Source organism: Giraffa tippelskirchi, chromosome 9 (assembly GCF_054371585.1).
Source record: "Giraffa tippelskirchi isolate mGirTip1 chromosome 9, T2T-mGirTip1v1.2.pri, whole genome shotgun sequence".
Taxonomy (NCBI): Eukaryota; Metazoa; Chordata; class Mammalia; order Artiodactyla; family Giraffidae; genus Giraffa; species Giraffa tippelskirchi.
Genome location: NC_137283.1, coordinates 56,524,815 through 56,549,619, shown reverse-complemented (window position 1 = coordinate 56,549,619; position 24,805 = coordinate 56,524,815). Strand labels below are relative to the sequence as shown.

At 58.7% G+C, this 24,805-nt stretch overlaps 1 protein-coding gene across 3 annotated transcripts in view; it reads right to left on the bottom strand.

Annotated features, from left to right (window-relative positions):
• Positions 1-6,801: 6,801 nt before the first annotated feature.
• NUP210 (nucleoporin 210) overlaps positions 6,802-24,805 on the bottom strand; it is a 114,537-nt gene continuing 96,533 nt past the window's right edge. For all 3 annotated transcript variants that reach the window (XM_081526488.1, XM_081526486.1, XM_081526487.1), the window contains exons 29-40: positions 23,783-23,874; positions 22,373-22,547; positions 20,195-20,370; positions 18,016-18,236; positions 16,894-17,030; positions 14,750-14,873; positions 13,259-13,405; positions 11,582-11,832; positions 10,097-10,313; positions 9,558-9,653; positions 9,392-9,475; positions 6,802-8,172 (exon numbers count right to left, since the gene is read on the bottom strand). In XM_081526488.1, coding sequence (XP_081382614.1) covers positions 8,072-8,172; positions 9,392-9,475; positions 9,558-9,653; positions 10,097-10,313; positions 11,582-11,832; positions 13,259-13,405; positions 14,750-14,873; positions 16,894-17,030; positions 18,016-18,236; positions 20,195-20,370; positions 22,373-22,547; positions 23,783-23,874 — 1,821 coding nt within the window. In that variant the 3' untranslated portion in view covers positions 6,802-8,071. The remainder of the gene's footprint in view (positions 8,173-9,391; positions 9,476-9,557; positions 9,654-10,096; positions 10,314-11,581; positions 11,833-13,258; positions 13,406-14,749; positions 14,874-16,893; positions 17,031-18,015; positions 18,237-20,194; positions 20,371-22,372; positions 22,548-23,782; positions 23,875-24,805) is intronic.

Genomic DNA, 24,805 nt, shown 5'->3' with positions numbered 1-24,805 from the left:
CCGAGCCACGCCACCGCAGCCCCCTCCTGACTGACCTCTGCAATGCCCTCCCCTGGAACCGCCACTGTCTGCCCAACACAGACACACACATTCACCCACCCCCCGCCTCCTGGTTGTCTCTCTGGTCATCTTTGCAAGGGCTGTTCCCTCCTCTTGGCAACCCTTGCCAAATTAGGAGTTTGGGATTAACATTTAATCCAGGCAACTCTACTCAACATTCTGCAATACTATATATGGGAAAAAGAATCCAAAAAAGAGTGGGTATATGTATAACTGAATCACCTCACTGTACACCTGAAACTAACACAACACTATAAATCAACTATGCGCCAATATTAAAAAAAAAAAAAACCTTGGGAAGAAAGCAGGGCAAATCAAAAGCAGAGTCAGCAATCAGCAGAGGGGCCACAGGTGATGCTGCCTTTCTTGGCGGTATTTGCCACTTTAATGAACTCTGATTACTCTGTAATTAGAGAAGTGCACACAAGTCACCTGGGGGGCTTGTTGAACTGCAGGCCCTGACCCAGCAGGGCTGGGGTGTGGCCTGAGGGGCTGCATTTTCTAACAGGCTCCCGGGGGGCACCCATGCTGCCCATCTGAGGGCCAGAGTCTGCACAGTGAGGCTGTAGGGTGTTGCTGGGAGAAAGATGGGGAGGAAGAGAAGGATGGGAAGTGGGGGCATGCAGGGGGCGGAGGAGGAAGAGGGGTGCAGGAGGAGAAGAGGAAGAAGGGAAATTGCAGCAGAGAGGAGAGTTCTGCCCTGGAGCAGGGAGTCAGGCCGGCAGAGAAGGGAGACCAGAACAACAGCTGGGCAGGCTGACCGACTAGCCTGGGCTGACCGGAGCATCACCCCACTGGGGTGGGAGGAGCCAAGGCGGCTTAGGTGTTCTGAATCAGGCAGAAACGCCGGGGCGGCTAGCGCTGCCCTTCAGGGCCTCGCCACGGCGTGCTGGTTAAATTAGGCCATGGTTTGCAGAGGAGCTGGCCTCCCAGCCCCACCCGGCTGTGGTCTCTGCGGTTTCACCTCCCGCCTGCCAAGAGCAGGGCAGCCCCAGGGTAGCAGCTGTGCTCCCTGCGGATGCGGCTGCGGCGGGCAAGCTGGCACGCAGGGCCCGGGCCTTGGGTCTGGTCCCTTCCTGGACCCGCAGGCTTTTGGAGCTGGGGCATCTGATCAGAGCCGAGGGGGATGCTGAGGCCCAGGGAGGGGGAGGGCCTGGCTGGACAGTCAGGACCGGAAGTCTGGGGGAGCCTGGCTAAAGGGCCAAGGGGCAGAGGTGAGGTGAGGGCACGTGTTTTCCCCAAATACATCTCGCCCACTCTCCTTGGACGGAGCAGTCATCCTGCCAACTGTCACCGGGGGGACTCCACTCTCTCACACACAGTGACACCCAGGGTAACCCTCTGAGCAGCCTCTGCCACGACACGCCGACTCAGGCACCTGGCCGGCGCGGGGCAGGCTCCCTGCCACACACAGGGTGGCTTGCAGCTCTTCGTGTGCTCCCTCATAGCATCTCGATAAAACTCGGTCCTCCCCCACGCTTTCCAAGGTGACATCTGCAGCTTTTCATCCTTCGTTTAAAGGTATACTTTTATGAGTAGGACATAGAACATATGAAACACTTAACAGGTTGAAATACAACGAGGATTGACCCATAATTAGAATATTTTATACCAGGACTTGGTATAATAGGTTTTAACTGTCATACGAAATAACCTACTCAGAATCTGAAATTAAGTGAAATTGTACTGAAAGTGAGTTTTATCCATTTTGTCATTTGAAAAGTGAGAAACTTTAAAAAAGTAAGAGTCCAGTTAGATTGGAAAGAATTAACTTTAGAAGTTTATTAACTGACTTCTCTCCATGTGTCCTGAATTCAGAACATCTCAACCCAGCCACGCATACCCCTGGGGAATGCTACAGGCCTGGGGGAGACAGGAGGCCTTCTTTGATTGCACTGACCCATCACCCCAAATCAGCATTTCCCTGCATTCCCTAGTTTGGGAGCCAAGAGCTTTTTTATACCCAGAACAATAGGCCATAACTCTGTTCCTAATGGGTGAGGATTTGAACCCAGGCCACAATGCGTCCCTCCCCACTGCTCAATACTGCCCCCAGAGGAGGCTGGAAGTTTCTGATATGCCCCGTCACTCAGTCATGTCCCGACTCAGTGCGACCCTGTGGATTATAGCCCGCCAGGCTCCTCTGTCCATGGAATTCTCCAGGCAAGAATACTGGAGTGGGTTGCCATTTCCTCCTCCAAAAGCAGTTTCTGACCTGGGGCTCATAGCAGCCCCTCTGACGATGTCCCATGCCTGGTTCTGACTCCCCTCCTCCTAGGAGCCTCCGCCAACACAGCAGCATCCCTCCGCTGAGGCTGCAGCACGCCTCACCCACAGGAGCAGCTCTGAGCCTTGCCTGGTGTCCCGCTGCCCCTCCAGAGAGAAGCCTTGTCTGACTCATCCTGCCGACTCCCACCCTGCCAGCTCCTGGGGAAGCAGGGCGTTGACAAAGGCTGCCAGCATCTCCTGGAGGTGGTAACAGCAGCTCACCCCTCCTGGCTTAGGGAACAAAATTACTGGCTTGACAGCTGACAGGAGTCTGCCTCCGACTTGGGTGCCTTGATCATTTTCCTTTGATTTAGACCATGAGCTCCTGTTCCCCTCCCCCACGGGGCGGGGGTGGGGGCGAATGTCGTTTCAGTGGTTCCTGAAAATAAAGTACTACATTTACACAAACACCCTGCCTCCGCCCATCAATGCCCTCAACCTGGACCCGATGGGCAGTAGGGGCAGGAAGCGGGGCCTACGTCTTCTGCATTTTAAGATGCTTCAGTCCCAAACCTATACTTTTGAAGAAAAAAAAAAAAATGACACACTCCAGCACACAAAACATCCTTTATCCAAGTCCCTCTATCTTCGTCAGCTGCCAGAGAAAAGCTGATCCTTTCACGTCTTTGGTTATGGGTGAGCTAAAACTAGTCCTTTCCTGCCTCTGAAATGAGCGGCTTGGGAGTAGGTTAGCGGGCAAGGTGGGACTCCTCACTTCCGCTTATACCAGCTAACTGGCCGTGGCTGCCGGAATGCTGGACTGTAGGGAGTCCAAGGCAGAGTCCTGCCCGAGCAAGAGAGAGTTCTGGAAGTGATTAGCAATGTCTACCAGGGACACAGAAGGGGCTGGGGGCACGCACGTGCCAGAATGTTTACCATTTATGAGGAAACTCAGAGACTGAAAGCTGGTGGCCTGAGAGCAGGTTTCTTTGGCCCCCACAAGTTCATTTCTCTAAAAAAAATACATTTTTTAAGCTTTATTACCAATATGTATAAGCTGGAAGGTTTTACCTCCCCCAAGCTGGAATTCGGAGTCTCTAGAAAAGCAGAAGAACGGGCCCCGCTGGGCTCCACTCCCACCTGGCAGGTGGAGTCCTGTGGGCGAGGCCATCCACCCTCAGCCCTGCACTCCCGGGGCCACGTGCCTGGGCTGTCCCGTTGTTTGTGAGCCTGCACCTGACTGTGATTCGATTCCCTTGGCCTGGTGAGTGGCAGCAGGGACTCCGGGGTTTCACGGCCCCCAAGAGAGCAGGGGCGGTTGCCTCCAACCACCAGGGAGACGAAGGAATAGCAGCTCACGTTTACGGAGCTCTCCAGCACGCAGGGGGTTTAATACAACAGCTCATCGAATCCACACTGCGCACCTATGGAGGAGGAGGCCGTGTGACTATTGCCACTGTGCAGATGGGGAAGCTGAGCCTCCGGAGTGGACAGGAGGTCCTCAAGGTCATGGCCTCCTGCTGGTGAGAGGCAGAGGCAGGCGCTCTGAGGTCCTTGGCCTCCCGACACACCCCGCTACGTGGAGGAGGACCCAAGGGGGGAGCTAACGCCACCCTGGGGCGATGGTACCTGGGAACCAGGGAGCAATGAGAAAATGGGCCACCACATTCCTGGTGCTTATGATTGTCCCCATTTGCTTTCAGTAAATACTCCCCACGTGAAGGTGGTCACCTGATGAGTCTGCTAATGAAATCCTCCCCACGGAAGTTTATGTGCTACTTACATACAACATAAAACCCAACAAGAGAATAGACAGTCCCCAAACCCATGGTTCTGCCTTGGTTTTCTTCCCGGCTCTCTCTTTAGCTGAGATGGCTCACCTCATGTGATGTTAAAACTGTGGCTCCAGACGGGCTCCTTGAGAATTAGTCACGGGGGAAAGGCCCACACCATCCCCTGATGAGTCCGTGTCCTGGGTCACTACTCCGGGTGGAAGGGGGGACCTTGACCATCATGAGAAGGGCCTGGTATACTACTCAGGGGTGGCCCCCGCTAGTCCCTTCCTGTCTCTCGACCTCAGTTTTCCTGTCTGCACAATAAGGGATTTGAACAATAAGAAAAAGAACGACCCATGATTGTTTTCTCCTAATGACCTTGACCCCTCCTCTCACACCGTGACTTTGCAGCACGCCCCAGCCAAGGTAGCCTGTTCCTGAGCCATGATTTTAGATTTAGACTCATGACTTTCTTTGTTCAAGAGACTGGAGAGCAGTGGCTTGCATGCCCGTCCCAGCCCAGCCCCAGGGGGCTCTGTGTTCCCACCTCCTCTCTTGCTCCTGGTTGTCACCTGGCCCACTAGGGTGATGAGATGAGAACAGAAGCCCAAGGAGGAGGAAACCAGTGCTCAGGGTAGGAAGGCCCTGCGTGATTAGCCTCCAAGGCACCTACCTGAGTGCCTGGTGGGGGCGCTGACACGAGGTGCCCTTCCAGCTCCTGTCAAGGCCACCAGGAAGCCCCGTCAAGCAGAATGGGCTGAAGGGCAGCTCCAGGCAGAGCCCAGGAGACAACAGGCTGAAGGGAAGGGGTCACCAGGCCGCAGCCATGTCACTCAGACTCTGAGACAAGCGGCAGAAAGCTGCCCCACAGGGTTCAGCCAGAAGGGAATTCATGCCACACTTTGTATCAGTCACCTACTACTGCAATAACGCTGCTGGACAAACCATCCCCAACGTCAGTGTGTTTGTAGCTGCCATCACTCACGCCCATGGTCAGGCAGTTGGAGACGGGGACGTTTGTCTCAGGTCCTCTCAGATGCCCTGGGCCTCCTTGTGAGTCTGTCAACAGCAGAAGCACACGGAGGGAGCGAGGAAACTAGTGAGGCCTCTTTAAGCCCAGGCCCTGAATGGACACGTGGTCACTTCCACCCACACGCCACTGGCCAAAGTGAGTCACGTGACCTCCACGGGGCGGGACGCATTCGGCCTCGGAGGGCTGGGATAAACGTGCAGCCCACGTACCACCTGTTATCCTGGTGCCACTGCGGGTTGGCGGGTAGGGAGGCAGCCAGATGTTAGGAAGGCCACTCTGCAGACGGGGGAACACGAGTCCCCTCCCACCCCAGATGGGGGGCCTGCACCTCGGCCACCTCACCTGTAAACTCTGCGCCTTTCCCACCCACCTGGATGCCCAGGCTGTAGTCTGTCTCAGAGTTGATGTCTCGGACCTTGAGATGTAACATGTCCAATACAGCCCTCTCCCCGCCCCCAACACACACAGACACAGAAAAATAGGAGGAGACAGAGAGAAACAGAGTTATTTTTTTGGCCAAACTTAGGAATTCTAGAGGGGGAAAAAAAACCTATATGCAATACTATATTTTTAGCACTAAATGGTGCTAAAAGCATTTTTTGGCACCCTTTAGAGAGTGAAAGTTGCTTGGTTAGTTTGGGAACAGAAAACTGAGGCAAGTCACTGGGTTTTGTCAATGCCCTCGCCTCTAGGCGGGTCTGGCTGTTTCCAGTAGCATGTGCTTTAAGATGACGGTGATGTCTGGGGAGAAGAAAGCCCTCTTGGCAGTATGCCCGGGTGTCCATCCAGCTCTGTCAGGGAGTACCTGAGATAGGCAAAGGGAGGAAAACCCATTGATCAGGGAGGAGACCAGCTGGGCAGACCCTGATACCTTTCCATTTTCATCTGAAAGAAGTTGAGGGGGTCGACATCCCGACCTCCAGTCAACCCTGAAGGAATACCACACGTGATTGTTTCCTGAAGGAACAATCATCAGTGGCCCTCACCTCCAGGGGCTGGGAAGGGCCATGGGAGCCGACTCTGGCCAGCAGGTAAGGTGGGAGCAACAGCTGAAGAGCCTTCCAGAAGAGAAGCCTTCAGTCCTTAGAAAGAGGGAGAGTTTGTGCTTCTTCTGGACACTGCCATGTCCAGTCGTGATGTGATGCCTGGATCCTGGCAGCCGTCTTGTGTCACTGAGGGGGCATGCCTGAGGGCTGTGCTGACTTGTATTGAGTGCCGTGTGCCAGGTAGGCCCTGTGCTGAGAACGTGTGCATATGTGTGCGTTAGTCACGCAATTGTGTCCAACTCTTTGCAACCCCATAGGCTGTAGCCCACCAACCTCCTCTGTCCATGGGATTCTCTAGACAATCTCTCTCGAGGAGATTCTCCATTCTCCTCTGTCCTGGGTCTCCCAAATTGCAGGCACATTCTTTACCATCTGAGCCACCAGGGGCATATGGTATCAGTTACATGCTTTCTAGGTCTGCCTGTAGACCAGATTCTGGAGACATAGTAGAACCAGGTCTGTCCCCATCCTCAGGGCTGGACCAGCCAGGGTCAGGCAGTGGGGTTGGTGATGGTCACAGAGATCCCTCAGAGGGGAGGGACGCCTGGGTGTGCAGCCAGAGACAAGAGGTCCATAGAACAGACCCGCTCCCCAGATGCACACGACAGGAAGCAGCAACACCAGGCTTGGGTCACCTCCGGGCAGGACGCATGGGATTCCGGCAATAATCACACTCATGTTAAGAAATTAAAAGGAGCTTTATTAAATAAACCAAGTAGAAATGTGCCTATTTACATCCAAGTTGTCAGTTTGAGCTCAAGTAATACGCAAGGCACAATTCTTCCTGTCTCTAGCTTTAAAAAAATAAATTGTGTGGTCCAGCCCCGAAGGACTGAGGCAGATTCAGGCGTACGGCTCAGGGTCAAAGCTGGAGGCCCCATGGCAGTGTCCACTCATGCCGGGCTCTGGGTCTTCCTGGGGGTGGCCCGGCTCCCCGGCCATGGGAGGGCCGCATCCCGGAGGTCTCAGCTGCTGCATGGATGAGGGCTGGGCGGGAGGCCGTTTTCCGAGCCGCCTCCTCCCTGGCCCATCTGGGGAGCTGCCTTGAGGGAGGCCGTCCCGCAGGGCGGCGGAGGCTCAGATCCGCTTCGTACAGAAGGAGCGACGGAGAACACGGGTCTGTGCGTGGGCAGAAGGACCGAGCACAAGGGTGATGCCTGTATCCAGGTCAAGGGTGCCTCCCTGATTCCGACTCTGAAGCCCCTGTGCTGATAGTGAAGCTGGGACAGGCAGGACGGGCTGTCCTCCGGGGTGGAGGCCAAGTTCACCACTGGGGAAAACAAAGAACCACAGAGGAGATTGTCCATTCACAGCGGCCCTCAATGGGGGCAGGAGGCAAGGCTCCCAGCTCCGGGAGGTTCAGGAGCCCCTGAGGCTGATCTGGGCGCCCTGTCCCAGCCCTGAGGCTCCTTGTGTAGCCCTGGGGTGGCCCCGGTCACTCGCGTCCATTCGCTCCAATCATTTCTCACTAGGAGCTGGACAGGGGGAAATGTCGGATTTCCAGAGAGAAAAGAATTCACACTAATAAAAAACATCACAGACCAGTCCTTTCCCTGAGAACACTGTTGTCACAGCATCTACAGACCTCTGGTCCACAGACTGCCGCCTGCTCTAAGTCCTGAGAACGATGCGATCCTAGAGACTCCAAAGTAATAAAAGCTGCGTGTGCTTCGAGAAACCCCAGACAACAGGTCGAGGAGTGAGCCAAAGTCTTTGCCTCTGCAAGACTCTGAGTAAAACAAAACAACAATAAAAGCAAAAAGAACCCCAAACAACAAACTTAAATTCCTACATGTAAGATTAAGCTCGTGCGCACAGCCTAGACTCCAGTTACAGGCAGGAGTTGGCGGTGATGGCAGCAATGGCGGCTGGGGCCAGGGTTTGCTCCAGGCTGGACCCAGCAGGCCTGTTCCCAGGGGCGGTGGGGGCACGGGGTCTCGGCCCGCTGCCTAGTGGGATGGATACGATGGGCTCCACAGCCCCAAGGCGGGGCTGGTTCGGCGGGCAGGAGGCAGTGCGTTGAAAGGTGTTGGCGATGAGGCAGCAAAATCTAGGCGGGAAGAGAGACACGGTCAGCCAAAGGGAGACAGACACACCCAGACCCTGCAGGCCCGCGCCAGACGATGGTCAGGAAGTGGCCCAGTCTCCCGGGGCCAGTAGGTGGGGTCCACAGGGACCTGCCGAGCTGCACAGGCAGTGGCCTGGGCCACTTCCCGACCTCCCAGAGTGCACAGCCTGCCGGTCAGAGAACAGGATCCCAGGGCCACGTCCCATCCAGGGGGCACTCGGGGAAAGGGGCCTGTCCCTCTGGGCAGTGAAAGCTGCAGGAACAGACTCCAACGTGTGTGGGTGGGTCTGGAGTGCTCAGGAGGCAAGGTGAAGCCCCCGGCACGGCTCCCACAAAACAGGGAGGCGTGCGCCAGGGGATGCAAGTTGCAAGGCGAGCGCCCACTGCAGGACAGCTGGATCAACAGGGCAACAACAGGACAGTCAACAGCAGGACAACTCTGTCGATCAGAGTCGACACAGGGAAGCGAGCTGTCGAGCAGTCCACGGCCTCCCCTGGGCGTCATGGGCCCGAGAGGTAGCCTGGACGAAGGCTGTGATTCTACGGTCCAGGATACATGGAAGGTTTTGTTACCCAGCAACATGCATCTATACACAAAGCTGTGTTCTCTTTCAAGAAACTCACAGGCCCCTTGAAGCCAGGCCATGCCCCCGTGTAGGTCAGTAGACAACCCCTCAAGGATTCTTTGTGTAGAGGAGAGAACCCTTGAAAGGGAATCGGGAGACACAGGGCCACCAGGTACAGCGGTGCAGGTTGTATACTGCACAGCCCCAGCGGACGCCACTCGCGGGGTCACCAGGGCCTCAGGACCACAGAGACAGCTGGATTATGAAGAGGAGTGAGTCATGCAATTCTTCTCGGAGCATCAGCTCCTCAGGACCGCCCAAGCCCTCACCTCTGAGTCAGCCCACCCGCCCCATGCTGAGAGCCCGAGAAAGCGGTGCCAGTGGGTAGGAACCAGCCGCTTGAGCACACACCGGCAGACACAGGGTCCCTGGCCCCAGTGCCTCCGCCTTGCCTGGTCTGCCCCGGGGAAAGCTCTCCTTGCCCAGGACCAACGTCCACCAGCTCCTGTTCCCCCGCCAGTGCCCGGACCTGCCCTCTGGGGCTCACACCCCAGCTGCAACTCATGCCCAGGGCCAGGCCTCATGAGACACAGGGTCCCCCCACCCCCAGACCACTCCGCACGGCAGCTACTCACAGTGGGGGCTGTGCTGAGGGCTGGCTCTCGGGGAGAGGGCTGGTGTGGTGGTGGGCTCCCGGGGCGCGCAGACTGCATGGTAGGCTGAGAGAGGCACGGGGGGCTATTAGCACGGGGGCGGGAATGGCAGGGCAGATGGAGGGGGGACACAGCGCGCCCAGCTCACCTATGATCGTGACCGCTGTCCCAGCCAGCAGGGCGAAGAGCGTGAAGAACATGACCTGGTAGGAGTCCAGGACGTGCTGGAAGAGCCCAGCGCCATCTGCAGTCCAGGGACACAGTCACCAAAGCGCCCACAGAGCCCCGAGTGCTATGCCCGTGCTCAGGGGGTGAGGGGCTGTGTCACAGCCCAGTTAGCCCAGGGCCCAGCCCCGTCCATCTCTGGCTGCTTGAACCCACCCCCCTGGAGCAGGGAGGAGGCTCAGCTTCCACACCTTCGGGAGCACAAAAGCCAAGGCCGTGCTCAAGATGCCAGGTGTTGAAAGGAGGAGGGGTACAATCTAGTCACATTTAACAAGAGCCCCTCCAGCTGCCCTGTGAGTACAGATGGAGGGTGAGAGGAGCAAAGCCCGCGTGACTATGACTTGGTCGCTCACTCTGGGGGGCATGTGCATTTCTGCTCCTCCAGCCCCCAGACTCCCAGGTTCCGCTCCTGGCTGGACCACGCTGACCATCCTCCCCCGGTGGTCCTGTCCCGTGACTCACGAGCACCCAGCCCTCGGCGGTCCATCACGAAGGCCACGGTGACTGGGATGGTGATGGCTTGGTTAGTGCTGGGGCTGGAGAAGGTCAGGGCGGTGGACAGAGGCCCCTGGCTGCCGGCCGCGGGGTCTGAGATGCCGACTGTGTAGGTGATGAAGCTCGGCAGCCCCAGAGACTTCTCCTTCACGAAGGCCAGCACGGCCGGGGACCCTGACTTCACCTGGGAGAGACGTCAGGGCTGAGGATGTGACTGCTGGGTCAGTCACTCAGTCGTGTCCGACTCTCTGTGACCTCGTGTGGACTGCACCCTGCCAGGATCCTCTGTCCGTGAGATTCTCCAGGCGAGAATACTGGAGTGGGTTGCCATGCCCTCCTCCAGGGGATCTTCCCAACCTAGGGATCGAACCTGCATCTCTTGCGTCCTGCATTGGCAGGTGGGTTCTTTACCACTGTGCTACCCGGGGAGCCCCAGGGCCGAGGGGTACACCCCTACTTCTTCTTGACACTTGTGCTGCCCTGCTAGCTGGGCACATCCAGCTGACAGACACGCAACCCACAAAGTTAGAGGAGCACGCTGTCTATGCTGGGTGTTTTTTAAAAGGACAAATCAGTATCACGGAATTCTAATCAACAGCTCCTTCTAAATAATGCTGTGCTAAATGAGCGATCCCCAAACTCCACTTCGCTTTCCGAGGGGGCAGCCGGAGCTCTGTCAATGGGCTGTCACATGCCAGCAGCCCAGCCCAGGGCCTAGCAGACCCTCCCCAGTCAGCAGCAAATTCATCCCTGTCTCACTCTGGAGCCAAGGCTACCGAGAGAAGACCGATGAGACGCCGGCGAGCCCTGCACTCAGCACCCCGGGCTCCTCCCACTCTGCCGGGCCCCGGAACCCACGTCCTACACCACCCTTCAGCACACGGGGTGGCCCAGGCCCAGAGATGCGGACCTGTTGTCCGCAGGTGTGCAGGGTCTGCAATAGGTGAGGGGTCAGAGCTTCTCGCCCTGCTCTCGGTCACCACGTGTCCTGCACTGAATTCACTCATGGACATGTGACGTGCTTGCTGAGCACATGCTGCGGAGGACAGGAATAGCCACGACCCTTCACACAATTAGATGGGCCGACAGACAGCACTGGAAAAGACCCTGATGCCCGGAGACACAGAGGCAGGAGGAGAAGGGGATGACAGAGGAGGAGATGGTTGGATGGCATCACCAACTCGATGGACATGATTCTGAGCAAACTCTGGGAGATGGTGAAGGACAGGGAAGCCTGGCGTGCTGCAGTCCACGGGGTCACAGTCAGATACGACTTAATGACTGAACAACAACAAGAGACAGCGATTCTGCTCTGGGGAAAAAAGAATGGTCAAGAGTGTCTAACTCTGTGCTCATTTCAAGGAGAGGCGGCCCAGGACTTCACGGCTGCAGCTGGTCCTCCCCCTTCCCAGTCCTTCCGGAGGCCTTGGCTCCCGCCTGCTCACCGCTCACCTCCAGGTGCTCCAGAACTTCCATGGCGCCAAAGACCTTCACCTCGGAGCTGGTGTAGTGGTTGCTCAGGAGGATTTCGGCCTGGTCGGCGTAAAGCCCCGGGCTGAAGGGCACCTCGGCCCTGACCTGCTCCGCGGAGGGGGCGCTGCCCAGGAGGGACGCTGTGACCAGCAGCGCCGTCCTCTTCAGGCTCAGGTGCTTCAGCTGCCTGTCCGTCAGCCGAAGCATCGTCACCGCGCACAGGTACCGGCCTGTGGAGACAGGGCCACCGTTCCACCCGGCCCCCTCTCCACCCAGGCCCTGACGCGGTTCCTTCTCCCTGGAGGACTCCTATTCATCCCTTGGAGCCCAGGTGAGGCATGCCCTCCTCCAGGGGCCTCCTGGGAAGTCCCTCTTCAGTGTCCCCGCCTACCCTGGGCCCCCTTTCTGGGCCCAGAGCTCCCCAGTGTCCTAGAATCCTCCATCCACGGACTCCCCTGGGACAGGAGCGCTAGGTCCATCTCTGAATCTTGGGACCCCACCAAGCTAGCTCAGAGCGGGGGTGAGGGAAGGGTGAGCTGACACCACGACCCAACACTGGCCCCACGTCCAGCAGGGCTGACCCCTCTATGGCTGACGCCCCGGGTGCTGCAGGAGGTTCTATGGTGGCCTGGCTGGGACTATCTGGGGTCCATGCCTGGCCCACAGCAGGTAACTGGGCGGAATGAACACTGCTGAGGGTGCCTCGGGAGGCTCCGTGAGCTGGAGACCAGGACTCCTGGGATGGGGGCTCCCTGTGCTCCTGCCAGCCAGGCGCCTCGAGGCCACTCCCTTCCTTTCCTCCTCCCTCACCTTCACCAGCTGGGAGCCCCCAGGCGAGTCGGCTTCTTGGCTGACTCTGTGTCCTTAGTCGAGTGGGGATAACATTGACCCCGTGTGGGGCCGAGCTGGCAAATCCACAGGGCCTGGGACAGCTGAGGGCCTACTCGGTGCTAAGCCCTGAGCTCGGTCCTGCACACAGCGTGCCCGCAGGTGCACCCCCGGATCCTAGACAGCAGCCAGAGGGACAGAGACACGGAGTGGACAGGGGGGGCCTGTGGACCTGGCGTGTGCTCGAACTGGGCACAGCGCAGGCCCGTCACGGGCACTGTCCTGAGCTGCCACGGCTCCCTGTGAGGGCGGCCCTCCTTTCAGAGCCAGATGGTGACCCCGTGCGGTCAGCCCATGGGGCCGGCCGCCAGCTCCCTGGCTCCGGGCAGCAGGTCTGTGGAGCAGCTACACTCCAGAGATGCCCGGGACTCTAAGAGTGAATAAGGGCCCTGCCTCCGCGGAGCCCCCGCCGCCGAGCCTCATCATGCCGGCAGTGCAGGGCACCACCCTTCCTTCCCAGGTCTCGAGGGGAGCAGCCTCCAAGCTCTGAGTTGTGAAGAGCAGGAAAGGCCTTGGACCGGGTTTCTCAGCTCTGAACTGCGTCCTCTCCCTGGGTGGAGGCAGCCGCTAGGGGAGGCCGGCACCTGGCATAGGAATGCGAACCTCCCGAAGGTGGCAGTGACCCAGAGGTCAGGATGAGCACATCCATCCCCAGGTCAGGCTCCTGACGGATCCGGGCTCCCCCGGACAGACGGCCATCGTGAGCCAGACACATCACAGGCACACCCGCCGTGCAGGCCACGTTCACGTCCAGACCTGCAGACTCACCCAGGGCGGCGTCAAACTCGGGCTCCACGGTGAAGATCTCATGTGCCGGGAAGTCGAAGACGTCCTGCTTGAACTGCAGCTGGCAGCCAAGGAGGGCTTCTGGGTGCAGGGCCGCGATGCCGTCCGCCTGGCTGGGGGAGCACTCGCCTGCAGACGGGAGGGGGTGAGGGGCGCCACACCCAGGCCCCCGGAGCCACCCGCCTCAGCCCTCGCCTGCGGAGCCCAGCACAGGACGCCAGAACAGACCACGCGGGGGCTGGCTGCTCCGAGAACCAGACCTGCGCCCACATCCCTCTTGATGACCACAGCTTATAAAGGCTGAGGGAACGGGCCATTTCAGCGTTTGCTCAGAGCCTGCGTCCAGAGAGCGTCCAGAGGCCGGGCAGCTGGGTCTGGCCCACTAATGCGTGTCATCTGCTCCTGTCAGCAGGTGTGTGTGTACACATGCTCAGTCGTATCTGACTGACTCTCTGCAACCCCATGGACTGCAGCCCGCCAGGCTCCTCTGCCCATGGGATTCTCCAGGCAAGAATACTGGAGTGGGTTGCCATGCCTCCTCCAGGGGATCTTTCGGACCCAGGAATCAAACACTCAACTCCTGCGTCTCCTGCATTGATAGGCAGGTTCTTTACCACTGAGCCACCAGGGGAAATGGGAATTCATCCCTGGACACCAGTTCCCCATTGGTACCCTGAGCATTGTTTGGACAGCTGCACAGTCCTGTCCACTTGCCCTGGAGTGGGGAGAGGTCGCCACGATGTAGTAAAGCTGCAGCAGATTGACAGCACTGGTATTTAATTCTAGCGGTTAAGTGGTGTTGTTTTTTTTTTTTTTTTTTAAAAAAAAACAACCTGTATGGATGTACTTGGGTTTCCCTGGTACTCAGCTGGTAAAGAATCCACCTGCAATGCAGGAGACCCAGGTTCAATCCCTAGGTCGGGAAGATCCACTGGGGAAAGGAAAGGCTACCCACTGCAGTATTCTTGCCTGGAGAATCCCATGGATGGAGCAGTCTGGTGGGCTACAGTCCATGGGGTCACAGAGAGTCGGACACAACTGAGCGACTAAGCACAGCACAGCATGTGGACGCACTTATTTCTGGCAGCTGCTGTCCAAAGCTATTGTGGGCGTTGGAGGAGGTTGAATGCTCCACGCATTTAGGACTTGGAGGCAGGACTTGGGAGAATTATGACAATCAGAATGAGCGGTGAGGTCTGCTAGGCCAGCTCTTCAGGGCTGTGTGGTGCTAGGGTGAGGCTTTCTCTAGTTGGGTGCCCGGGGCTGACATTGCATCACCAAGCCCAGAAACAGGCAGTTTCTCAGCACTGGGCCTTCAGAAGCATCCCTCACTGCTTCCACCTGTGGGGGGTTGAATGCCCTCCCAGGAGTGCGGGAGGCAAGTTTGAGCAGGAAGGGCACAGAATCCCATCTGAAGGGCCCGCTCCCCAGCCTGGCAGGGCCCCCCAGGCCTCCTAGCCCCTCGCTCACTACCTCTTAGGTTGGAGCTCCGGTCTCCCACGGTGACCATCACTTTGGAGGTCGAGACCTCCTGGAAGCTGCTCTGGACGGGGCGGGCGTACCGGGCCACGATCTTCTGAGGCAGGCTGACCACAATCTGGGGAGGAAGCAGGGGCAGTTCGTTGAGCACCTGGGATCAGGTACTGCCATTTCCATGGTACCAGGGGCAAGGCTGAGGCTCCGTGGCCAGGCGATCTGCTTGGATGGGGGCAGAACTGGGCTAGACCCCAGGCTGGCTGGACGCCCCCGTGGAGCCAGCTGCCTGTCCCAGCACGGGGCAGGGTTCATGTCAGGCCTGAAATCACGCGGCGGTCGGGGGTGGACTGAGGACTCTGGCTCCCCTGACAGCTACGACCGCTTCTCCATAGGTCAATTCGGTTAACTAATCTTTCAGCGAAGAGAGAAGGATCTATTTTACTTCAGTGCCATTTATTCAAGATGAACCGGCCTAACCAAACTGCAGGCTCACATAGGCATTTTGAGGGGTGGTCTCTCCCCGCTCACCCCTCCCATGCAACGCCTCCTCCCCGACCCCGGGGAGAGGCCCCAGGCCCAGCTCCACTCGCTCCTGCTCCGGGAGGCCCTGTGCGTCCCCACCGCCTCTAGGGCCTCAGGACCCACATCTGTGCTCCAGACCCGCCACACCCCCCACCCTTCACCGTCTCCAGCATTCAGCCCTGGAGCTCCTGATACAGCTGCCCAGATGAGTGGTCCCCAGCCCCACCTGGAGGAGCCACAGCCACCTCAAACCCCCCGTCACCCTCCCCCAGCTCCGCCCTTCCTCCCTGCTCCCCTCTTCGCTCCCCTCTTGTCGCCCAGGCCGGATCCGGACACTCATTCCTCATCCCAAATGGTCGCTAAGCTCCGATGACCCTCCCTCCTGAGTGTCTCCAAACCTACCCTTAGTCTGTCCCACTCAGGGGCGCCAGGCCTCACTGCCCCCTCCCTCGGGCTCCCGGACTCGGCCAGGCACCAGGCAATCTTTCCAAACGTATCTCTGATGGACATCATGCTTTGCCTTAAAAAAATCTCTGATGATCCCTACTGCATCTGGCCTAAGTTACAATGGCAGCAGCTCATATCCATGAAGCACCAGTTATGCGCCAAGTACCATCCTAAGGGCTTCACACCCGTGAACGACTCATTTATTCCACACAACTACGTCAGCCCCATTTTGCCAGTAAGAAAACTGAGGCACAGAGAGGTTCAACGACAGCCCAGGGTCACACCGCCTGTCAGTGCCCAGCTGGGATTTGAACCCACAGAGCCTGGCCCCAGAGCCTGCACGCCTAACCACGCTAGGAGCTACCTGGAATTGAACGCATGTTGTGATGGGCAGGGGGGCCTGGTGTGCTGCCGTCCATGGGGTTGCAAAGAGTCGGACACGACTGAGCGACTAAACTGTGATCCTACCGCAAAGCCAGCCTCCGCTGCCCCACACCCTGAGTTCCAGCCCCAGAGCTGGCTCTCACAGCCTGCACACGTTTGCAGGGTGGTGCCCTGCTCTGCCAGTCCCCCTCTCCCAGGCCTGTCCAGCCGCCCCCCAGGGCTTCTCGGGGTGGGGGCACTGCTCTGTCTATACTAGCTCGGCCCAGCAACAGCGCTGAACATGCCCGCTATTAGGTGACACTGCTGGGCTCCACGGAGCACACGCTGCTGGGAAAATGAGACGTGTGGAACGCAGCCAGACTCCGCTCATTGACTCATTCTCGGCTGGAGATAAATGGGAGAGAGAGCAGTCTTGTTCGCCTCCACAAAGGCTCGAAAGGTGACTCGCTGGGGGAGGCTGGCTTGGCCGGTGATGGCAAATCACTGCACGGGGCCGCCCACGGCTGCCACTCCCCGGGGGACGCCCACGCGGACTGTCCTGCCCACGAGGCTCCGTCGAGGCGGCTTGGGAGCAGGGACGCCCCCAAGAGGCCGCCTCTGTCCTCCCACCGCCGTGGATGGGGGGCCGGCGGCCTGCGAGGAGGGGCCTGCTCCCCAACCAGGCTCGTGACCCCCAGCCGACTGCCTCGCCAGGCGCTGGAGCTTCTTACATGAAGAACAGAAGCAGTCAGCAGGCAAGCCGAGCTTTCCACCCCCAGGGGGTCAAACACGTGTGCCCCGAAGCCCACCTCCTTGTAGGTCCTCAGGTGCCCGGCGACCTCATAGAAGATGGTCACGGATCCTGCCTGCCTGGCCAAGGCCACGCCCGTCTTGGAGTCGACATGAAGGATGCTGCTGGCTGACGAGCTCCAGGTCCCGGGGACTCCTGGGAGGGGAAACTGCACGTGACCATCTTTCCCACGCCTCACATTCCAGCCATTCCCGTCTCACGTGGGTCACCGGGCAGTGTCCCCGCTGCCGCAAGCCCCGCCCCTCCCCCGGCTCCTGGCCACGGCCACCTGGTCCCTGAGTGGCCAGGGCCCCTGCCCAACGCCCCCTCAATGGGAACCTCACGGTCATTTCCCATTCTGGGATGATCCAGCTGCTGGTCCTTCAGGGCTGGCCCGCCGCGTGCCACCCCCCAGCATCGCCCCCGCTCAGCCACCCTGCTACGAAATCCTTTTTACACAAACAAAGCAGGTGGCAGACTCTGAGCTGTCACTCGACGGCGGTCCTTAGTGAAAAGCCAGCCTCGTTATATAATGAATATGCTGAGAACATTCAACCACCACCTTCTATTTGCGGCAAATAACACTTGCTTTACTTTAGAGGCAGTGTGTAACCTCATTTGAAAATGAGTCTGTTGTTATTGTTGTTTAGTTGCTAAGTCCTATCGACTCTTTTGCGACCCCCTGGCCCGTAGCCCGCCAGGCCCCTCTGTCCATGGGATTCTCCAGGCAAGAACACTGGAGTGGGTTGCCATGCCCTCCTCCAAGGGATCTTTCCGACTCAGGGATGGAACCCAGGTCTCCTGCATTGCAGGCAGATTCTTTACCATCTGAGCCACCAGGTCCCTGTAAAAGGCCAGACGGTAAGTATTTGGGGCTGGGCATGCCTGACTGTCTCTGACGTTCCCACTCGGCACGCAGATGAAAACAGCCACTGGCACGGGAGCTGGGGGGTGTGGCTGAGCACCAACTATAGCCCAGTGCAGAAAGAGGCCGTGGGATGGCCCCGATCGGGACAGCGGTTTTCCGATGCCCGCTCCAGAACCTCACCAAGCTCCACGTACGCACCGGCCCCGGAGGGCAGAGCAGCCCTTCCCGCCTCCCAACCGAAGACATGCTTCCCTCGGCCGGAACCCCTCATACCTTCCGGGCTGACCAGAACCGTGGCCAGACAGAGGACATCCCCCACCACCACTACTCCAGACAAGTCGGGGGAGATGGCCTGCAAGACAGGCAGCGGGACGAAGTCGGAGAGGCCGCCGTGCGCCGCGTCCCACGCCCTGAGCAGTGTCAGGCCCACGCTGACCGTGCGGATCACGCAGGTGTTGTTGGCGACGCCCTTCCCGATCTGCACGAACTCGTCCCTGGGCATGGGAGACGTGGCTGTCAGTCTTGGGAGCTGCCCCAGCTCCTAGGGAGGGGCCGGCACCGGGCCCTGCACCTGCCCCCTGAGCCCTGATGCCGCCCGGCTCAGGTTCATGGAGCAGCTGTTCTCGGTGAGGGGCCTGCAGGCCATACCAAACGGACTCCCCACCATCCACGGCCCAGATAGGATGGCCAGCTTCAGCACCCCCACGTCCCACGGGGATGCCGAGGCCCAGAGGAGGTGATGAAGCTGTGCTCCTAGCCTGCCTGAGTCGGGAACCAGGACACTCTGGGGGCACAGGAGGCCCTCAACCAAGTAACTGGGACAAGGGACATCGCCCTCGCCCACCTGCTTTCTCATCTGCTGAGTGGGGCTGACCGTGTACCCACATCACAGTGGGCTTGACATGAGCAGCAAACCTGGTCAGCAGCTGGAAAGAGCTAAGGTCAGCGCCAGGCATGCGGGCACACGCGGGCACTCAGGGACGACAGCCCCTGCGGGCTGGGAGGGTCGGCTGGGCTGAGCAAGTGGAGGGTCAGGGCCCCTGCTCCATTGCCTCCTTCCCCACGCCCCCGCCTCCTGAGGCCTGACCGCTCTGTTGGAGACGGATGCGCCAGCCACGGAAGGGCCCACGTGACTTCCACGGGGGAGTCAGGGAGCTGGACGAGGGGCGGCCTGTGCCCCAGAGCTGCAGACTCCCTGCTGTGTGCACGGAGCACCCCGCAGGCCAGAGGCCTCAGCTGGTGGCCCTGGGGACGAGGTCATTTTCCCACACGACAGGTGTAGACACGGCAGCCTGGAGGGGCAACCCATCCATAGGGGCTCACGGGCCCCAGAAAGGGCAGAGCCGGGCTTGACCCAGGCCCGACTCCAAACCCCGTTCTCCCAGTGCCTGGCCCCGGGTGTGCTCAGCGCAGGGCACACGTCTGCTCCAGGGCCTGCAGGAAGCCCAAGTTGCAGTGGTCACCAGCCCCTGGTCATGACCTGCTGTGCCCCTACTGCCTCCTTCTGGGTCTGAGGCTCCTCTCAGCTCCTCCTGGCTTGGCCTACATCCCCTGGGATGGTGGTCCTCAGGCTTGACAATCACCCGAAGGCCTTGTTACACCCAGGTGCCCTGAGAACGTGCATTAAGTGTTCCCGGGCAGTGGTGATGCTGCTGTGTGGGGACCACACTTTGAGAACTGCTGTTCCAGTGGACTCACAGGCGGGCAGGTCTAGCCTGGGACCGCGGCTCTCTTCAGTGGAGACCACTCCCTCCTCCCTCATATTCGGCCTGAGGCTGCAGTTCTATTCCCGAAGTGTCAGCTGAAAAGAACTGCCCTTGCAGGGAAAATGGGACCCTGTATTCAAACCCTAATTTCTGCCTGGGTGGCCTGAGACAAGTGGCTTGACCTCTCTGGGCCTCTACAAATGGGCAACAGCAAGGAGTCAGCAAGATGGCATGTAGGTGGGCCTGCACACAGCAGAGGTCAGTGACCGTTGGGACTCCGTCCTCGCTGGCACCTGAGTGTTGGAAGGCATGCGCCTTCTCCGATCGGCTTTTGTAGAGGGGGCAGCGAGTGCCGAGCATCCACTGACCGCAGGGCCAGGGTTGTCTGCGTTTCCCCCACAGCCCAGCTTCCACAAAATCTTAGTACAAACCTCCAGCCACAGGCCCCAACCTCTGGGTTCCGCTTCCTGGGCATTAGGGGACGTCCCTGCTGAATGACTTTGTGTCTCATGATAATAAAGACTCTCGGCAACGGCTCCCTCACTCCTGGTGCCTGGCCGAGCCCGGTGCTTCTCCCAGGGTCCTGAGAGTGGGGTGAACTCCCCGCTCTTGGGAACTATGAGTGACGAACTCATCCTTCAGCAGTGCTGACCTCTCTGCAGGGTCATCAGTCACCTGTGTGAGTCAGATCTGGATCTGATGGAGACGTGACTCCACGTGGGGAACGCGGGGGGCCCACCGCCTACCTGTTAGTTGCAAAGTTGAGCATGGAGTTGTGAGCGTGGAAGACGTCTCCGGAGTTGTCGTGGAAGTGGACGGTGAAGGTCACGGTCACTCCCAGGGGCAGGGCCGCCAGAGCCTCCCTGTTCCGGGTGTGCAGGGCGGGGCTCATGGAGATCCTCAGGTAGGAAACAGGGGACACCTGGGGACAGCAAGCAGGTGCGGTGACAGCTGCACCAGGGACGCCTCCCCAGAGAGCCCTCTCCCGAGGACCGGTGCCTGCTCCAGCTGCTCCCCAGCGCAGGACACCAGGGGGCTAGACCGACTTGGGGTCATGGAGAGAGGGTCCCACCCCAGAGGCTGGCCCTCCTCCTCCCTGCGGCCGCTGGCCTCATTCCAAGGAAATCTGACCCACAAGAGTCAGAGTCCATGACTGTGAAAAATTAGATTATTCATGTTGCAAAAATATCCCCTGGGCTTCGAATGCTGGGCTACATGGGAGGACCTGGCTCTCCAGGTATTTAGAGTAGAAACAATGTCCGCTCGGACGGCACTGGTATCTGGGGGCCCCTGCCCATGGATGGAGGAGCCTGGTAGGCTGCAGCTACGGGATCGTGAAGAGTCAGACACGACTGGGCAACTTCACTTTCACTTCTCACTTTCATGCATTGGAGGAGGAAATGGCAACCCATTCCAGTGTTCTTGCCTGGAGAATCCCAGGGACGGGGGAGCCTGGTGGGCTGCCATCTGTGGGGTCACACAGAGTCAGACATGACTGAGGTGACTTAGCAGCAGCAGCATGCTGCAGAGGTGCCTAGAGGTTCTCCAGGAAAAGGGGGGATGGGAAAGGAAGGGATGATGGCTTTCGGGAGCCCAGGAACCCAAGCTCCTTAGACGGCAGCCTTGATTCTCTATCTCCAGTAAAATCCATCGTGGCCAAAAAGTCAGCCCCTCAAAGACCCCGTTTCCAGGGATGGGCACACAGCTGGCACTCAATACCATCTGGTGACACAGGACTAGTCATCAGTCACTTTCACTTACTCGGAAACTAGGGTTGAGGGTTCCCTGCTAGACACCCATCTTGAAACAGATACTAATAAGGAAAGAGGCCCAGGACCCAAGAAGAGTCTAAATATTAATATTCAAGAGGTCACGTATTTGCTCTGTCAGCGAGGATTACATCGTGGTTGTGATGAGATGTGCAAAGAAAATTCTGTTCAGGATAAACCCCGGGACCCGATCCAGGGGATGCCCGAGGAGAACATCCCGTCTTAAGGAGCAGAGAGTGGCAGGGGGACACGGGCATGCTAGGTGTAGGGGGAGCCAGAGGGCACCAACCCGGGGCAGGCTGACGTGCGCTGGAGCCCAGAGCCCGACTCCCAGCCACCGGGCAGCACTCGGCGACTCGATTCCACGCCTGTGAGACGGGCCTCCTCACCCTCCCAGTGCTGTCTCTAACCGAGTGCTTTCTGGGGCAGGACACAGCACATGCTGAGTTCATCCCTCTTCGGTGTCTGCTGATCCAGGCTCTGCTGGCCAGTCAGGACACCAGGGTGCCAGTCCGGCAAACCTCGGACGGCTCTGGGCCACAGTTACTCATCTATGAAAGGAGTTCATTGCCATCAATCATTTCCAAGGATCTCTGCTCTGATACCCAGGAGATGCTGCAGCTTTTCACCTATTGTTGTTCAGTCACTCAGTCAAGTCCGGCTCTCTGCAACCCCAAGGACTGCAGCACGCCAGGCCTCCCTGCCCTTCACTATCTCCCAGAGTTTGCTCAAACTCATGTCCATTGAGTCAGTGATGCCATCTCATCCTCTGTCATCCCCTTCTCCGCCTGCCTTCAATCTTTCCCAGCATCAGGGTCTTTTCCAGTGAGTCAGCTCTTCCCATCAGGTGGCCAAAGGATTGGAGTTTCAGCTTCAGCATCAGTCCTTCCAATGAATATTCAGGACTGATGTCCTTTAGGATGGACTGGTTGGATCTCCTTGCTTTCCAAGGGACTCTCAAGAGTCTTCTTCAACACCATAGTTCAAAAGCATCAGTTCTTCGGTGCTCAGCTTTCTTTATAGTCTCACCTAGGACCTTTAATACTTTCTTACAATTTCTTGACTGGAAGGCGAGTATCTTTACTTGCACACCAGGGAAGGGAAAACAGTACTACTGCTTTTATTATTCCAAAAAGGAAGTGGATGAGACCCTACCTTGACAGCAACAATGATGGTCTGGTTGGCCCCGAAAGCTTCTTGGGCAGTCATTTCAACTGTGGACGTCCCGATCACCGACCCCGATGCCAAGAAGCCCTTCTCATCAACGTGCACGACGGGAACCTTCTCCGGCCCGTCTAGGACACGGTAGCTCAGAGAGGCGGCGCCATCCCTTGGGAAAAAAAAAACACACCCGTGTTCACAGACAACAAGTGGCAAGATGGTCATGGAGAGGGGCCTGTCCCCTCTCCCAGCCTCGGCTTCCTCAGCTGTGAAACGGGAGCGAGGGCCCTGCACTGTCCTATTTCCACGGGCCAATAACCAGATAAAAACGGGCCGTTGCTATAATAAGAATGCGGTTTGGAAAACTACCGATAATGTTACCGATAATGTGCACCCGATAGAAGACAGATGACGCAGTCTCTTTTACTCTTTTACATATTCATGATGTTATAAAGAAAGGAAGGAAAGAAAAGCTCCCAGGCCCGCCCTCCTGTCACCCTCTGTGCCGCAGCCCCACAAATCCTCCGCAGATGACTTCTTAAGCAAATGTCACTGCTTCTGCCTCAAATACCTGCCCCCTCCATCAATGCCCTCCTTTTAACCTGCAGGACTCCTACGCATCCTGTGAGACCTGACTCCTGCATGTCCACAGGGGCCGTGCCTCCCCAGAATCCTGGCATGGAAGGCCCTCCTTTGGGCTGTGGCTCTGGCTTCATTCCATTACAACCTTTCTCACACAACACTCCCCTCTCCCCCACCAGACTCCTCGAGGACACCGCTGTCATCCGTCTTGGATCCAGAGTCCAGCTCTTGAGCCGGGCACTGACACTTCTGGCTGTGTGCCCACCGTGTGTGTGTGTGTGTGTGTGTGTGTTTCTCCAATGTCCTTGCAGTTCCCGACTTTGCAACTGCAGTTCACACACAAGGCATCGCTACCCAAAGCACCGCCTTAGAACACAGGGCAAGAGTCTAGTGTGCCCACAGGCTTCAGAACCCGCTTCTCAGCATTCTCAGGTGTCCCCACCACGCAGGAGGGGCCGAGATCTGAATTTTTCACGAGCCACCCCCCAGCTGATGTCCCAATTCCCAGACTACACTGAGTGGCAAGTCTTAAAGACACGGGGCATTTGAGAGACTGAACCCCTCCAAGCTGGCACTTTCCCGCCTTTGAAGAAGCGGATTTGTGTAGAAAGCGTGAGATGTTCTGGGCCGCGAGGAGGAGAAGAAGGGCCCATGGGGAGACGCTCCAACGAGCAGGGGCCGTCCCTGCCAGCGGGAGGAGGAGGAGGCCGGCAGGGCGGTGCGGCTGGCCCTAGGCACTCGCAGCTCCTCGACGCTGACAAACGAGCCATCGGATGTGCACGCAGCCTCGCGACCCACATGGAGCCACGCGGAGCCATGTACCTGTTTGTCTGGAGCTTGATGAATGAGTTTGGTGACATGAGCACGCGTTCCGCTTCTATTTCAGGGCTCAGCAGCCGCAGCTTTTCAAACACCTGGGGGAGAGGGCGAGTCTGTTCTCCTGTGACCCCCGGAACCATATGCAGGGTCGGCGTGTCTCCTGTGGGCCGAGGCGTGCCACCCCGCTAGGAGCTGGGGTGTGGCAGCGAGTGCTGAGCGTGACGAGGCTGAGGGCACGCTGGGCAGGAGCAGCAGCTGCGCTGGGGAGGCCCCTGGGGCTCCTCACGGGGCGGGGGCGCGAGACCCCCGAGCTCTCAGGGTGCGTGTGTGGAAGGCGGCACACGCAGCAATGGGCCCAGGGTCCTGTTCGGCGATGCTGCCAGGCTGGGGAGGCCCTGTCTGAATTCTCCTTCCCCCAGCCAGACATGCCCTCCGCATCGGCCCCTCCCAGAACCACCCCCCAGGCACCCCCTCAGCCCCACCTCGCACCCTCTCTGCCTGCCAGGCTCCTGCTGCATCCGCACAGAACCGGGACAGGGTGCCTGGTGACCTCCGGCCAGCGGCTGATGCACCTGAGGATGTCGGGGGGGGATCTGATCCTGCCCCTCCCTGGCAGCTCCGAGCCCACGAGGCAGCCCTCCCCCAGGGACTCCAGACCCCTCTCTGCATGCAGCTCAGCGCGCCCACACCCTTCTAAGGCCCTCTAAGGACCCTCGGGCTGCTGGCACCCTTGACACCTGAGCCTGGGTGCTGAGCACACCTTGGGGCTCCCCGCTGGCTTCTGATATGATCAGGCCAGCTGGACACTCTGAGGGCCTGTGTCTAAAACCTAATGGGTGATTTCTGAAGAGGAAACTGGCCCGCGTCCCCTGTCTCCCAGCAGCTGCTCTCTGACCACACACTCAGGCGCGCCTCCCTTCTCAGTAAAAAGGGTCCCGAGGGAAGCATCCTTGGTGCGCTCACCTCAGAGCTGGGGATGCATGGGACACTATGGGAGGGGTGGGGCTCCCTACACGGGGCACGGCC